Source organism: Micromesistius poutassou (assembly GCF_964030765.1).
Source record: "Micromesistius poutassou genome assembly, chromosome: 15".
Classification (NCBI taxonomy): Eukaryota; Metazoa; Chordata; class Actinopteri; order Gadiformes; family Gadidae; genus Micromesistius; species Micromesistius poutassou.
In genome coordinates, this window is record NC_140285.1 from 3988681 (window position 1) to 4004215 (window position 15535).

Below are 15535 nucleotides of genomic sequence, written 5' to 3' on the forward strand. Positions count from 1 at the left end.
GGCGGGGCGAGCCGGATCTGACGTCTTGGGAGAAGTCGGGGAGGAAAACCGGTTTGACTGCTGGGACACGATACACGTGCTAGTTACCCCTTGATGCAGGCTATGAGGCCAACAAACAACCTGCAAGAAAAAAAGACTGGGGACTTCATCAATTATCGGCCGTTCCCGTTCAAGATCTAACTAAGCACACACCCTGGGGATCCAGCCGTCGGCGGTGGTCGGGGATAGCCTTTTGTGGAAGTGAGGAAGACGTCCGACCCGGAGCGTCCTGACACTGCAGGCGACAACACGCAAGCGCCAAGCGACCAGGAAAGTTATCGCTGGGTCTCTCGGGCCTTCGCACACTTTTGCTTTTATTAAAAACATTGAACACTGAACATTGAATCGGTCGCGTTTCGGACGCCATGGCGGAATTCCTGATCAGCGGACAGACGGGTTACATCCCGGAGGACGGATTGACGGGCCAGCAACTGTTCAACGGGGGAGACGGGCTCACGTACAAGTAAATGGCACCCTACTTTTATGGCTTCTGCTGCTAACCTGCCATGGTGGCCGTAACGTCCACGGATCGGGGGACCATTCCCCCTGCTAGAAGGCAACATGAGACATATTTCTCATTGGTGATGGCAGATGAAGTCGTTTCCGCAGGATTGTCTCCATGGGATTGTTGATGCACCCCTAAGCAGTGCACTGATGTTTATACCATGGGGGTGTTATTTAGGTGGTCTGTGCACTCGGATGCACGTATTTTATTTGCCAATATACACCGTTTTATTGCAGCTACCCGCACCAGTGATATTTTTACAATAATGCATATTTCCAATGACACCAATACTGGTAAACGGCGTTGCATTGTTTTTCATTGTCAACCTTTCCCCTTACTTGTGTGACGTAACGGAGGATGGTTTTGTAGAACAGCAAATCCATTCATCATCGCTGTAATTTATGGACCGCTGCTCCATGTGGCTTTACTCTAAATTGACCAGTCTATACCAACAGGTCCCACATTTAGATCCGAACTTGCACAATGTGTTGCACAAGACTCAACCCCTTCGTTCCTCCATATTAACCTGCATCCACTCTGGACTCTGGACCGATACTACTAGAGATTGGGAATGCAAAACAACCACACACATTACGACTCCATAACAAGCCAACAAACACATTGTTCTTTGTTCTACTTTTGTGCCTACACTTGGTCTCGATAATGAATTATCGCCCACACCAACATATTTAGTGTAATTCCTGACTAGTTACTATCTATCTATCTATGAATAAATCTTTAGCCAACTTTCAAGTGACTTTACCAATGCAAGACCTCTTTATTATGTATTGTTTATATACAAGTACGTGTGTATGTATGTATATATATATATCACGTGAAGTGTGTAATTCATCATCGTGCATGATTTAAGGATCAGAGAATTCCTTTTATATATATATATATATATATATATATATATATATATATATAAATAAAAGGAATTCTATATATATAAAAGGAATATATATATATATATATATATATATATATATATATAAAAGGAATTCTCTGATCCTTAAATCTTAAATCATTAAATCCTTTAATCCTGAATTACACGCTTCTTGTGAGAGCAAAATCAACCATCAACCAATCGGCTCCCACCTTTCAAACAGGAGAAGCTTGCATGTGCTTGCAGAGGTTGTGTCGTTTATAGATGCCCTGCAGCCCGCTGCTTATTCACAAAGAGATCGACCTGATGTGATTCATTTCTGCTCCTGTGTCCAACACCACCAGGTTGGGGATTCCAGGTGTTCACACACCCTGGTGACCGGTGCCGGGGAGCCTGTATGGAAAGGGAAAAGTTGGCAGGTGGCAGTGGCTAGGTTGGATGTGTTCAAATGGGTTCATTGTAGGCCTGTAACAGAACACAGCCAGCAAAGGAAGTTTGACATTAATGTCCCAACCAGTTGCATTAGCAACGTTCTTGGCTCTAATGACACTGAACCAGTACACACAGACCACCCTTATAAGCCTTTGGGTCTAATACAAAGTGAGGGAGATGCGTGGCCATACTTTTGGTCACAGAGCAAATGAGTTATTGGACCGATGGCACGCCTCGTGGCACAGCGTGTTTGACCATGTATGTCATGGGTACTGACATACCTGGTCCAGTACCCATGGCGTCAAGCAGTTCAGCAGACACACGTGGCGTCCACAGCATGGTAACGGGACACTCCCCTCTCTGCAAACCTCGCTCGGGAGCTGATCCCTCGCTGGACGGTTCCTGGCCAGTCCTTTCTAGGATTCTATTCCTGATCCGGGGGGGGGGGGGGGGGGGGGAAACATCCAGCGGGGATATTTTTACTAGTAGCATCTGTCCCATTCCGTCCAGGTCAAAGGTCGTAGGGAAGGGTGTAAGTGATCTAGTGTTGTTGTTGGATGGAGCTTGTTGACATGAGAGTCTGCTGGAGAAAACAGGCATCAAATCAGGCATCAATCAAGGCATCAAAACAGGCAAAAATCTTTGAAATGTAAACCCTAACCAAATAATCAAATACATAATCATAATCAAGTGTTTTTTTACTGAACAGGTGTCTGGATTCCAACTGTAGTGTTCAGCGCTGATTTGAATCTATATTTTATTATTTCATGTCTGTATACAATTTCCATCAAGAAGTAGTGTCACGATTTGCCCACCCATCAGGTCATTGTTAAGATGACGCCATCTTCATCTTTGTGTTCATAAACAGAGTATTTGATTCTTTGTGTATTGTAATCCCAACTGGTGCCATTCAGAATAATCCCACACTTTTGGCCCTAACCTAGAGCTGCATCTCTCCATCTCCACAGTGACGTCCTGATTCTACCAGGGTACATCGACTTCTCCGCGGACCACGTGGTGAGTGGTCCAAACGCTCCAGACATAAACCCTTCTCTGTTCCAACATGTCTGCCGTCGAGTGCTCCTTCCTCATGGCACTTGTTAACAGGAAAGCCCACGCGATACACAGTCAAATACAGGTTCTGCTGGTTCACTGACAGTTTCATGCGTGACTGCTATGACGCACCGTATAACGAGCAGGAAATACAGGCCGTTGGTCTAACCATTTCGATTGTCGTACTGGGTGGCCCAGTTCTATGACCCCAATTGCTCGCTTATTTTAGCCCGGTATTGGGCCAACGTCTAATACCAGCGCTAAATAAAACATTCTCCTGTCTGGCTCAAATGGTATAAACACTGCCGGGGTTGTGGGGTTCAACTCCAACTGAGGCCCACCCAGCCCCCATGTTTGCACCCTACTTTGGGTAAAAGCACCCTCCCTCCCACCGTTTGTGTCCGCCTGCTGCTTAAATGGCCAGCATGTGAAACTGTATCCGTTTGGACCTCGCCAGCCCTGTCTGCTATTTGATCGGGTCGATTCCGTCATCAATGTTTTATTGCATGTGTCATTGTTTTAGTGTGTGTGTGTATCTTGTGCACTGATGATGTCATGCCCTCTCGTAGAGTAGCGGCTAGAAATCCCTGTCAGGTTCACGTTACAGCAAACCGAGCCATTACAGTGTATTCACATTTTATTGGTGGGTTAATACACATTGCTCCCCCCCCCCCACCACCCTCCAGGACCTGACCTCAGCCCTGACCAAGAAGATCACCATGAAGACCCCCCTGGTGTCCAGCCCCATGGACACTGTCACAGAGGCCAGCATGGCCATCGCCATGGCAGTAAGTACACAGAGACACTTGGCTGATGTGCTCTGAATGATCCCTAACGCTGACTGTTTCAGCTGACTGCAGTAACTCAGGAGGTAGAGCCGTTGACTTGTGACCGGAAGGTTGCTAGTTCGATTCCCGGCTCCTCCTAGCTGTGAGTGTCGACGTGTCCCTGAGCAAGGCACCTAATCCTAACTGTTAGGTTAGGGTTATTTAAGCTGCCGGTCGCCTTGCGTTTAGGTTGGTTCTGCTGAATGTCCCAAAGGTGAATGTGTTTTGCGGTAGTCCCTTGTAAACCCATGCATACGTGACGCGCGCACCCAAAGCTCATTGGCGTTCCTTCTCTGCAGCTGACGGGAGGCATCGGATTCATCCACCACAACTGCACTCCCGAGTTCCAGGCTAACGAAGTCCGCAAAGTCAAGGTACTTCGGCGCACCCGTCTTTCTTTCTCCGTCACGCCATTTCTGTCTTGCTCCTCTCTCGGTCTCTTTTCGTTTGTGTCTCGCTCTCTTTCTGTTTTCCGTTGTTTCATTGTCATTCACTCCGTCTCTCTCTCCTTTGTCCCTTGCCCTATTGCTCCTCCGTCTGTCTCTTTGTCTTGTTTTGAGCACTTCTAATTAGGGCTGAACGATTAATGGAATTCAAACCGTCATCGCAATGTAATAGAACACGATTTTCAAATGGCAAAGTCTTTGTTTTGACATTACACAATCTAACCAATCAGACGGCCACGTGGGGGTTTATACCTACGATCACGTGACATGCGAGTGAGAGCAGTGGATGAAGCAAACAACTTCTCACGCTTTGATTTGTTTATGTTGACATACTATTCACATGGCCTCGCAGAACGGGGGGGGGCTTTTTCATTCAAAAGAGCATGTATGATGCATGCATGGCTAAAGACCCGACCCCCGAGGGATCACTGACGGAAAGGTTCCAGAGTATAACTCATATGAACGAGATTCAAATCTGCGAAATGACTCAAGGCGATAGCGGAGTTCATAGGGAAAGATTTGATGCCCCTCAACACTGTGACCAAGGCCTGGTTTAAGGCTCTGGTAAAGACACTGGATCCACGGTACAGCACGCCGCCCCGCACATGCTCTGACCAGGTTGCCTTACCGGAGATATTTAAAACGTGCAGGCAGAGAGTTGCAGCGGAGCTAAAAACAGCTTTCCTCTACTACCACCATGTGGTCAAGTCGCACATGTTTACATGTTTATTACAACGACAGGAAAGAAACGTTTCTATGTTGACTGTAGCCAATTTTGTGTCGGCCAATACTACAGAAGATGAGGAACTTTAAAAAGCAAAATCGCATGCTAAATCACAATCGCCATATTGGTCGGAAAAAAACACAATTCGATTATTTTCCTAAATCGTTTCTCTCTCCTATTGCCCTCCAGCTTTTAGCAGCGTCTTTCGTCTGCCGCTCTCCCCTCCCCTCATCCTTCCTTCCACCTACTTCCTCACTTGCCCCGTCAAGGCTTCCTTCGTCTTCTTTCGTCTCCTTTTCTTTCGCAGTCATTTCCTAGAGTTTATTAGACCTTCCTCCTCCTCCTCTGACCCCTTTGTCTCCCTCCCCTCCATCTATGGTGCTTCTCTCTACCACGCCGACCCCCCTCCCTCCGCTCCTCCCCTCTCCCCCCCCTCCCCCTCCCTCCCCTCCCCCAGCGCTACGAGCAGGGCTTCATCACGGACCCGGTGGTGATGAGCCCGTCTGAGCGTGTGCGGGACGTCTTCGCGGCCAAGGCGCGCCACGGCTTCTGCGGCATCCCCATCACAGACAACGGCAACATGGGCGGCAAGCTGGTCGGCATCATCTCCTCCCGGGACATCGACTTCCTCAAGGGGGAGGAGCACGACCTGCCACTCAGCCAGGTGGGCGGGGCTCACTGGGATACGTTGCTTAGCAGCACCGGAGCGATGTGGAAATATATGGTTCAACTGTTTTGTTCAGGGACTCTTAGACTGAGAGTTGCTCTCTTCACTTGATCCATGTGAACGATATTTAACTGTCTTTGTAAAAGTCACCTACTATAATAGTGAGTTTCTTTCAGTTTCCATATGAAATAGTTTAATGCCTCAAGGCTAACTCTAATCTGCATGCAGATTAATTGAATCAAAATATGTGTGTTTTGAAGCCTCCTGATTGGTCAGCTGTCCAACCTGACATCTCGTCTTTTATTATGATTACGACAACATGTTTCTTCAATCCCCTCCCAGGTTATGACCAAGAGGGAGGATCTGGTGGTCGCTCCTGATGGAGTGACCCTTAAAGAAGCCAATGAGATTCTTCAGCGGAGTAAGAAAGGTGAGGTGGATGCAGCCAATGGGCATGGGTTAGGGGAGCGGGGGCGGGAGTTTGGCTTCTTGCTCAGGAACTCTCTGACACTCCCAAGCCAGGAATAGAACAAGGATACTACATGCTAGGATACTCATTATATACTTATAGTATTTAGATGCATTAAATGTGGCAATGTGGTGGCAGCATAGGGGGGGGTGAGTCCAGGACGCTGGTTTCATTGTTAAGCCCTCAGGAGGTTTCCTGGGCCTAACTTAACGAAACATCTGTGAAAGAGGGTGCCCACTTGATAACCCCAATGAAATGCTGCATACGGCATACTGCTGTTAGTTGGGCCATTTGTCTTGTGTTTTTCAACATTGGTTGGTAGCTCAGTGGCCAGCGTGCTCATAAGGTTGGTTTGGGCAGGCGCTTCTGAATATGTGTTTTCCTTGGATTTTGGCACAAGGGATTATAACATCTGATCCTGTGTATTAATGAACTACCGCTCAATGAGGATTGCACCAGCAACCTTCTGGTTACCAGACCAGCCAGATCTACCGCTTCATCCACCCCCACCGCCCGCCATGGCTCACTGTTTGTTGACTGTTCACTGACTGACTTGACTCTCTATTTGGTGGCTGACTCATTGGCTGACCGACTGTTGACTGACTGTTAGTCAAACTGACTCCAACTCACTGTTGGCTGATCGTCCGTCGACCGACTGTTCTGTCGACCGTCGAGGACGCTCGGGTTAGTAGACTGGTCATTGAGTGAACTTCCCTCCTCCCCCTCCTCTTCCTCCCACCCCCCCCCCGCCCCCTCCCCCAGGCAAGCTGCCCATCGTGAACGAGGCGGGCGCACTGGTGGCCATCATCGCGCGCACGGACCTGAAGAAGAACCGCGACTTCCCGCTGGCGTCCAAGGACTCCCGCAAGCAGCTGCTGTGCGGCGCCGCCATCGGCACGCACGAGGACGACAAGTACCGGCTGGACGTGCTGGTGCAGAGCGGCGTGGACGTGGTCGTACTGGTACGGCACCGGGCCCGCTGGTTTTACACCGCCACGCTGGTTTTACACCGCCACGCTGGTTTACACCAATGGTTTTTACCACTGGTTTATCCCTGGCTTACTGCCGGTTTTAACTACTGTTGGTTTGGCTACTGCCAAACCAACAGTAGTTCAGTCATCAATACTGGACTGGACTGGACTAGGGACTGGACTGGACTAGGGACTGGACTGGACTGGGGACCACTGTTCTGATGCCGACGGTGATGTCATGCTTTTCTCTGCAGGACTCGTCGCAGGGCAACTCCATCTTCCAGATCAACATGATCAAATACATCAAGAACAAATACCCCGACCTGCAGGTCATAGGAGGAAACGGTGAGACGCTCACTCACTCACTCACTCACTCACTCAGAGGGTTGAGCCACAGGTCATTATCACACATAATGACAGCAGTGTTTCCCACACATAGGCCAATGTGTGGCGCTGCGCCACAGATTGAACAACGAGCGCCACAAATTGATTCCCCCCCCCCCCCCCACAACAACAATGATCCGCGCATTTTCTATTCCGCGCATTTTTCCATTTTCTAATAATATAATAATGATAATACCCCCCCCGTCAACAACTCCACCAGCCAGTAATCCCGGCTCGCCCCCCCCCCCGATAATTCGAAATTGGCCAACTGGTTCATTGATGGATTGATTTTAAGTAACAATGGCTTGTGGTTACTCCACTCAACATCACCTAATAATATTGCAGTCAAGAATTTCACAACAAATGCGTGAAGAGAGAACTGAAAATAATATTGCTGGGGCTTCCTTTTAATTCCAATATTGACAATTTAGTTTTATGGGTCTGTTTAAGTTTAGTCTAACAACAGTGTCACATTATGCGTCTCGACAACAATAATGTATGATCAGTAGAGGTTCTACATTGTATTACACCGCGGGCGAGACCCCCTCTGTACCTCAACCCCTCTCTCTCTCTCTCGATCTCTCACTCACTCTCTCTCTCCAGTGGTGACAGCAGCGCAGGCTAAGAACCTGATAGACGCCGGCGTCGACGGACTGCGGGTCGGCATGGGCAGTGGCTCCATCTGCATCACACAGGAAGGTGAGTGACGGGCCCCGTGACCAATCACAGAGGTCCATTTCACAGACCAAAGCCACCAGCCAATCGACAAGCCTCCCAATCTGGCAGCCTCAACGGCCAATCGGAATGATATTTATTTGTTGTTTTGTTGATATAGCATAGAGTTGAGTGATGGTAAAAATAGCTTGATCCATATTCAGCCTACTTGAACGAACCACGAAGCCACAAGAGTCTGTGGCCAACAGTTTGAGTTTAGCCCAACAGCGACCCCTAGCTGTCTCACTGTACATCACAGCCTCAAGTGGCTTATTATACTTTTACTGTTACTAGTAAGATTTAACTAAATAAACACACAGCGGAATTAAATGTGATTTATTGAAATCAAATCATCATTCTTGTAGAAATATAGTTCCACAATGCAGCAAAACTGTAATTTTCAAATCGAATTTGATACGATATGATTCGAGGACCGCAACTGTCGAATTTATAAAACACATTTCGTTCTCCCACTTTTCTCTCTTCTCCTCCATTTTCACCCTCCATCTCTTCCCTCCTCCACCCCTCCATCTCCCCCCTCCTCTCCCCCCCCTCCTCCCTCTCCCTCCTCCTCTCCCTCCTCCTCTCCCCCCTCCTCCCTCTCCCTCTCCTCCTCTCCTCCCTCCTCTCCCCCCCCTCTCCTCCCTCTCCTCTCCCCTGCCCCCCCTCCTCCCTCCCTCCCCCCTGCCCCTCCCCCTTCTCCTCCCTCTCCTCTCCCCTGCCCCTCTCCTCTCCTCCCCCTCCTCTCCTCCCTCTCCTCTCCCCTGCCCCTCCCCCCTCTCCTCCCTCTCCTCTCCCCTGCCCCCCCTCCTCTCCTCCCTCTCCTCTCCCCCCTTCAGTGCTGGCGTGTGGGCGGCCGCAGGCCACGGCGGTCTACAAGGTGTCGGAGTACGCCCGGCGCTTCGGCGTGCCGGTGACGGCCGACGGGGGGATCCAGACGGTGGGACACATCGCCAAGGCTGTGGCCCTGGGGGCCTCTACCGGTGGGTTATGGGGGCGGGCTGTGGGGATGGATGTGTGCATGTCCATTGTGGAAGATCATATGTCCTCAAAATGGGTTTTGTGATGGGTATATATATATACCGCTGCCTCTCTATGACTCTCTCTCGCTGCCTTTATGTCTCTCTCGCTGCCTCTCTATCGGCTGTCGGCTCCCAGACCATTGTCGAGGAGCACAAAAGCGACGTTCCGCTCCATCGATTCTCTCGGGGAATCACTTTGACCGGCAATGGGTCTGCTTATAGGTTTGAATATGGTCGGAATGAAGCGGCCACTTATTGACAGGCTGGGTACTTTATTCTTAGTTTCACTAACTTTACAGTAGGGTCTACACGTTTGCACAGACACAACCGGACTCGTTCATTACTTCACTAAACTGACACACGCTACCGCTCACTCTCCTCGCTCGTCCACTCACACACACGCACTGCCATTCTCGCGCACACACATGCGCTACTCTCGTAACAATTATTATTGACAACAGTTAGCTGAACATTATAGGGTCCCGTCCTTCCACTCCCTGTTTTCTCAGTTAAACACAGAAATCAACTACATTTGTCCCAGTGTTTGTTAGATGTGAAATGAAGCCAAAAAAGACGCTCTCTTCCTCCGGTAATGCAGTCGTTCGCGACGCCTTTCTTGTTCGTCGTTTCTTCTATTTGTCTGTAACTTATGCTCCAATCTTTCATCGATCGATGCGGATGTTGTGGATGCAACGGAATATATGCATCGCTGCAGCAACATTTAACATGATCACGATGAGTTCTGCCCGTTTTGCCTGCGTGCTGTCTGCGGTCAAACCAAAACAAACCTGATCCCGCCTCTTCTGACCCTACGTCATATGCCGTCCCTTGCAAGCCCGCCCCCCTTAAGCAGCCGGAGATTCCACTGACACCGATCTCCACATATCGGGCATTAAGTGTGAATAAGTGTGAATGACCCTCACGGTCTAACCTCCTGCTCCACAAATGCGGAGAAAAGACGGAGGTCGTATGTGAAAAGCAGCTTATGTCTCTCTCTCTCGCTGCCTTTATGTCTCTCTCGCTGCCTCTCTGTGTCTCTCTCACTGCCTCTCTATTGGCCAATCCCAAAGTGAGCCCTGAGGACTAAGGACTCACAGACTTAATTGAGCTCAGGTGCTAATTAACTTAAGTGAGTGAGTGTGTGAGGCCACATGGGCTCAGATAGGTAAAAATGGGATCGGGACAGCACTTCATGAGAGAACATGTTACCTTGGCAACGTTTAATGACAAAGATGTTGCTGACACTTGCGGGTTACCGGTTTGGGAATTTTAATTTTAAGTTTGTTGCTTTCCACACACAGTTTGTTTGTTGCTTTCCAGGCACAGCAGACGGCTGCCTCATTGAACATATTTTTCCATATTTCCAACTTTCCTAATTATTAATAATTTGTTTGTTGTTTACCTTCCTAATTTTCGGATTTCTCTATGGTCCCCACGGTAAACGTCACAACGCTTTGAACTGTGGGTAATTCCCTTAGGTTAAGTCTGCACTGATGCGGACTCACGGAAAGGGCTCACTAAGTGTGGACTCAAACCCTCACGCCCTTTGAAATTGGACATTCGGACAGCCCTGAGGCCTTACTAATTTTGCGAACGTGCAGCAAAGTCTGTGAGTCCGGACTTTGGGGTTGGCCCCATGTCTCTCTCGCTCTCTCTCCCGCTCACTGCCTCTCTCTCTGTCTTGCTCACTGCCTCTCTCTCTGTCTTGCTCACTGCCTCTCTCTCTCTCTCGCTCTCTCTCTCGCTCTCGCTCTCGCTCTCTCTCTCGCTCACTGCCTCTCTCTCTGTCTTGCTCACTGCCTCTCTCTCTCTCTCTCTCTCTCTCTCTCTCTCTCTCTCTCTCTCTCTCTCTCTCTCTCTCTCTCTCTCTCTCTGTAGTGATGATGGGGTCTCTGCTGGCCGCCACCAACGAGGCCCCGGGGGAGTACTTCTTCTCCGACGGCATCCGGCTGAAGAAGTACCGGGGGATGGGCTCGCTGGACGCCATGGACAAGAACCTGGGCTCACAGACACGCTACTTCAGGTACACTCACTCACTCACTCACTACTGCTTGACACACACACTCTCACTCACTCACTCACTCACTCACTCACTCACTACTGCTTGACACACACACACACACACACACACACTCACTACTGCTTGACACACACACACACACTCACACACTACTGCTTGACACACACTCACTCTGCAAACACACACACACGCAAACGCCTGCTTGGCACACACACACACACACACACACACTCACTACTGCTTGGCACACACACACACTAACTACTGCTTGGCACACACACACACACACACACACACACACACTACTGCTTGGCACACAAATTATTCCGCTTGGCAAACTATATACAGTTCCTCCACATTCCCAGGCAGCATGGGTAACCAGTTCTGGTGTTTACCGTGGTTACCGGCAGACAGAGAGCTGCTGCCTGGGCAACCACAGAGACGACCCGATGGCCCGCGGTCCGCCTGAACACAACAGGAACGCAAACCACACGTTTGCTTTGGCGTTTACTCCCTTCACTGGAATGCCCTCACAATCCTCCAGTACATACCATTTACCTTTCCCTCTTCCCCCCCCCTCCCTCTGATGCCCCCCCCCCCCCCCCCCCCCCCCTCCCTGTGATCACCCGCCTCCGCAGTGAGAACGATAAGATAAAGGTGGCGCAGGGCGTGTCCGGGGCCGTGAAGGACAAGGGCTCCATCCACCTGTTTGTCCCCTACCTGCTGGCCGGGATCCAGCACTCGTGCCAGGACATCGGGGCCAAGAGCCTCACCCAGCTGAGGTCAGCACGGACACACACACACACACACACGCACACATAAACGCACTAACCCACACATACGCATAATATAAATATGTAAACCCCAATGTGGCTACATTAAGCATAACGGTTATATAGGACATCAACATTTTATTGACCATTTTATTTCTTTGCAAGTAATAATCATGAATGTGATTTTCCTGATAAAGGGACAATCGTATAAGAATGCATTTTAAAATGTGTGTTTTAACGGTGTTTGTGGTGTATTTTGAGTTTATTGTAATAATTAATTCTGTATATACACAAGTCTGACTCAATGAGTTGTAGTTTAGCTAGGGTTTGTGATACTAGGACTGCCTCCATCTGCTATTTTAGATACCAGGTATTATTTCATCTAATAATCGGATAAGAAATATTTTCATCCTTTTTTTAAGATGCACTTTTTCTAGAGTTTTCGTCTTGTTTCAGCTTAAAAGGATTTCCAAACGTGGGACTCTCTCTGTCACTTCCTCTGGCCCGTCTCCTCTCTTGGCCCCTCTCTATTTATCTCTCCCCCTCCCCATTATTCAATCCACTCCATCGAATGACTTCTCCCTCACACGTCATGTGTCCCACAGCGTAAAACGCTCTGTGCAAACCAACATCACCAAGCAATAAAACTAGATTTCAAAATCACAAAGGCTGTGATTAAAAAATATATATACTTTTTTTTTGTGATTTGGTACTGTTACTGACTGGAGATCAGTAATATTAGTAATATATAAGATCACATTTATTTTTCTTTTACAATTCAATAGTTAAATAAAGATGGAATAATATAAATTCATGCATCAATTCATCTCAACACAAGGAAAGAGCAGTTTATATGTTGACTGCTTCCAATGTTGTGTTGGTCAGGGTCATACATATAATGATTCATTGCTTATTTAGTGAATAATACAGAACATAAGGAACTTTAAAAAAATTATATAATAATAATCGTAATTCGATTACTTCCCCAAATGGTTCAGCCCCAAGCGCTACTACTAGTCCGTGCGGAACACAGACTAGTAGTAGCTAGATGATGTGTAGTGCAGGCGCTCCGGGAGCTCCTGGAGGAACGGTTCCAACCCCCTGGTGTTTCCTGTCCCACAGGATCATGATGTACTCTGGAGACCTGAAGTTTGAGAGGAGGACTACGTCCGCCCAGAACGAGGGAGGGGTTCACGGCCTGCACAGGTACACACACACACGCGCACACACACACATGCACGCACGCACGCACGCACGCACACACGCACACACTTAAAAACACACACACACACACACTTAAAAACACACACACACACACACACACACACACACAGCTGTGAGACAGACAGATGGCCACTGGTGTTAAGTGGTGAAGATAATTCCCTTATTATCTGCTGAGTGTGCATAATATATCTGCTGGTTTGATGTGTGGGATACACGGCCATGCACACACACACACAGACCAAGTCCTTGTTGGAGCTCAAGTTCCTATTTTTTATTCAGAACTAGCAGCATGGTCATGTGATGTGTCCCTAACACACTCTCTCTCTCTCTCTGTCTCTTGCTCCTAAGTTACGAGAAGCGTCTGTTTTAAGGAGCGACGTGGGCATCGGAACCGGAGCGGCCCCCATGTCAACGCTGCATTATGCAAACACACAGAGAAACACACACCATCACACATCCACAAACGTCAACGCAAAAACATCAATACACACACATAGTTTTGAACTCAAACAGGAGTTGTGCCTAACCCTTAATAATTCACACACACACACACACACACACACACACACACACACACCCCTCCTTACGCTGGCGCATACAAAGGAGAATATGCTCAAAAACACACATGCACATACACACATATGATTCAAGTCTTCCTATCTTGTATTCCCTATGCATTGTGAGTGTATGTGCATGCGTGTGTGAAGATATGATTGATTGAAGCATTATTGCCTGTGTGAGGCCTTTCATGTTCTCATTGAATTACTCAAAAAAGTCAGCAAACTCCTAATTTCAACGAGAGAACATTAAGATGAACTAAAGAAATCAAAACGAATAAAGTATTTTTCCCATTGCGTATTCTGCTGTTTTTTTCACCACCTTTGTCTCCACTCACTGTGTGTCTCGTTATCTTGCGGAGTATTTCAAAGATTTTTATTTTAATTGAATAATTTTATCCAATTTACAGACTTTCAAATCTGTTGATCTCATACTCCTCAAAAAGGAGGATGAGGTAATACTAAGCGATTTCATCCATAAGTACATTGTTTAGTTTAGTTTAATTTTAATTTAGTGTCTCAAAACGCATTTTGTCCCAATATGTTAATGGAGATGAACTGTTGAGTGACAACCATTTAACTTAAATCTGATCTTTTCTGTCTTGGGTGTGAAATTGAATCGTGTGTATATGTCAAAGTGTATTATTGTCATTTGTACAGAAAGAGCCTGCCATGTCGGCCAACAATATGTAGGAGGCTTAATAGGTTAAAAAGATGTGGAATGAAGTGCAACATAGTAAAATATACATAAAATGTATGTACAATATAAAATAGAATAAAACAAAAAGTATCACTGATTATATATAATATCTGATTCATATATTCCCTACCTTTGTGCTCCTCTCAACTTTATTTATGTAGCACTTTTCATAGCAACATGCAGACCAAGGTCCTTCAAATAGCAAAATTTAAATGAATGACATTAAAACCGTTAAAAATCTGAGAACCGACACACAGAAGATAACAAGGTACGCTCTGTATACAGATCACCATTTTCTGTAGGTCTCATTACGGAGGCGGATTTGAATTTCAGATTCAAATCAGATATCTTTGTCCGTCAGTATATGGCTCGGTTAAGAAAAGATTACAAACGCCTTTCAGCAACTCAAACTTTCAGCGACTCATTCTCCAGTGTAACACTGGAGAAAGTACAAGTCCTGTTCTGGGGGGCGAAACTGATGGCCGGGGGAATAAAGGAGATTAAAGGGAGTTATGTTCTTTCTGGTGGCCGTAGTTACAGCGACCTGATGGTAGAGGAGTAGACGGTGTAATATGTATAGTGTTCCATATGAGCGACCTGGGAGAGGTGGCGTTTAGAAGTGTTAGAAATGACTCTGAGGGGTGCTGCGTATTTCACAACCTTGAATGATGACGTGAGGAGAGTGTGATCTGCTGGAACCTGAGAGAGGGAGGGAGGGAGGGAGGGAGGGGCCTGATGGGATGTGGGGGGGGGGGGGGGGTCCTCCCCTTCCTCTCACCTACTCCCTGGGGGGGCTGGGGCCCTGGTGGAAATCCACCGGACTTTCCAGGGGCCCGGGGCTTGATAACCGCCGGTCACACCCGCTTGGATGCACAGGTGGGTCCAATTAGCTGTGTGGGTGTTTGTGTGTGTGTGTGTGTGTGTGTGTGTGTGCTATGCATATTTGTGTGTTTGTGTGTACGTGTGAGTGTGTGTGTGTGTGTGTGTGTGTGTGTGTGTGTGTGTGTGCGTGCGTGCACATGTGTGTACGTGTACGTGTGTTGTACATCCAAATATGTGTTTGGATGTTTGTGGTTGTGTGTGTGGACGCGTGTGTGTGCGACAGGTGGAGTCTCAGTG

General features: G+C 47.9%; 1 protein-coding gene across 1 annotated transcript; it reads left to right on the forward strand.

The window, feature by feature from the left end:
• Positions 1-40: 40 nt before the first annotated feature.
• On the forward strand, positions 41-14015 carry impdh2 (IMP (inosine 5'-monophosphate) dehydrogenase 2). Its single transcript, XM_084479276.1, has 14 exons — positions 41-502; positions 2834-2882; positions 3605-3706; positions 4045-4119; positions 5373-5579; positions 5925-6012; positions 6814-7013; positions 7277-7367; positions 8010-8105; positions 8960-9103; positions 11021-11165; positions 11801-11944; positions 13058-13141; positions 13508-14015. Exons 1-14 carry the CDS (start codon positions 405-407, stop codon positions 13527-13529), a joined length of 1545 nt encoding a protein of 514 aa, XP_084335402.1. The 5' UTR covers positions 41-404; the 3' UTR covers positions 13530-14015.
• The last annotated feature ends 1520 nt before the right edge of the window (positions 14016-15535 follow it).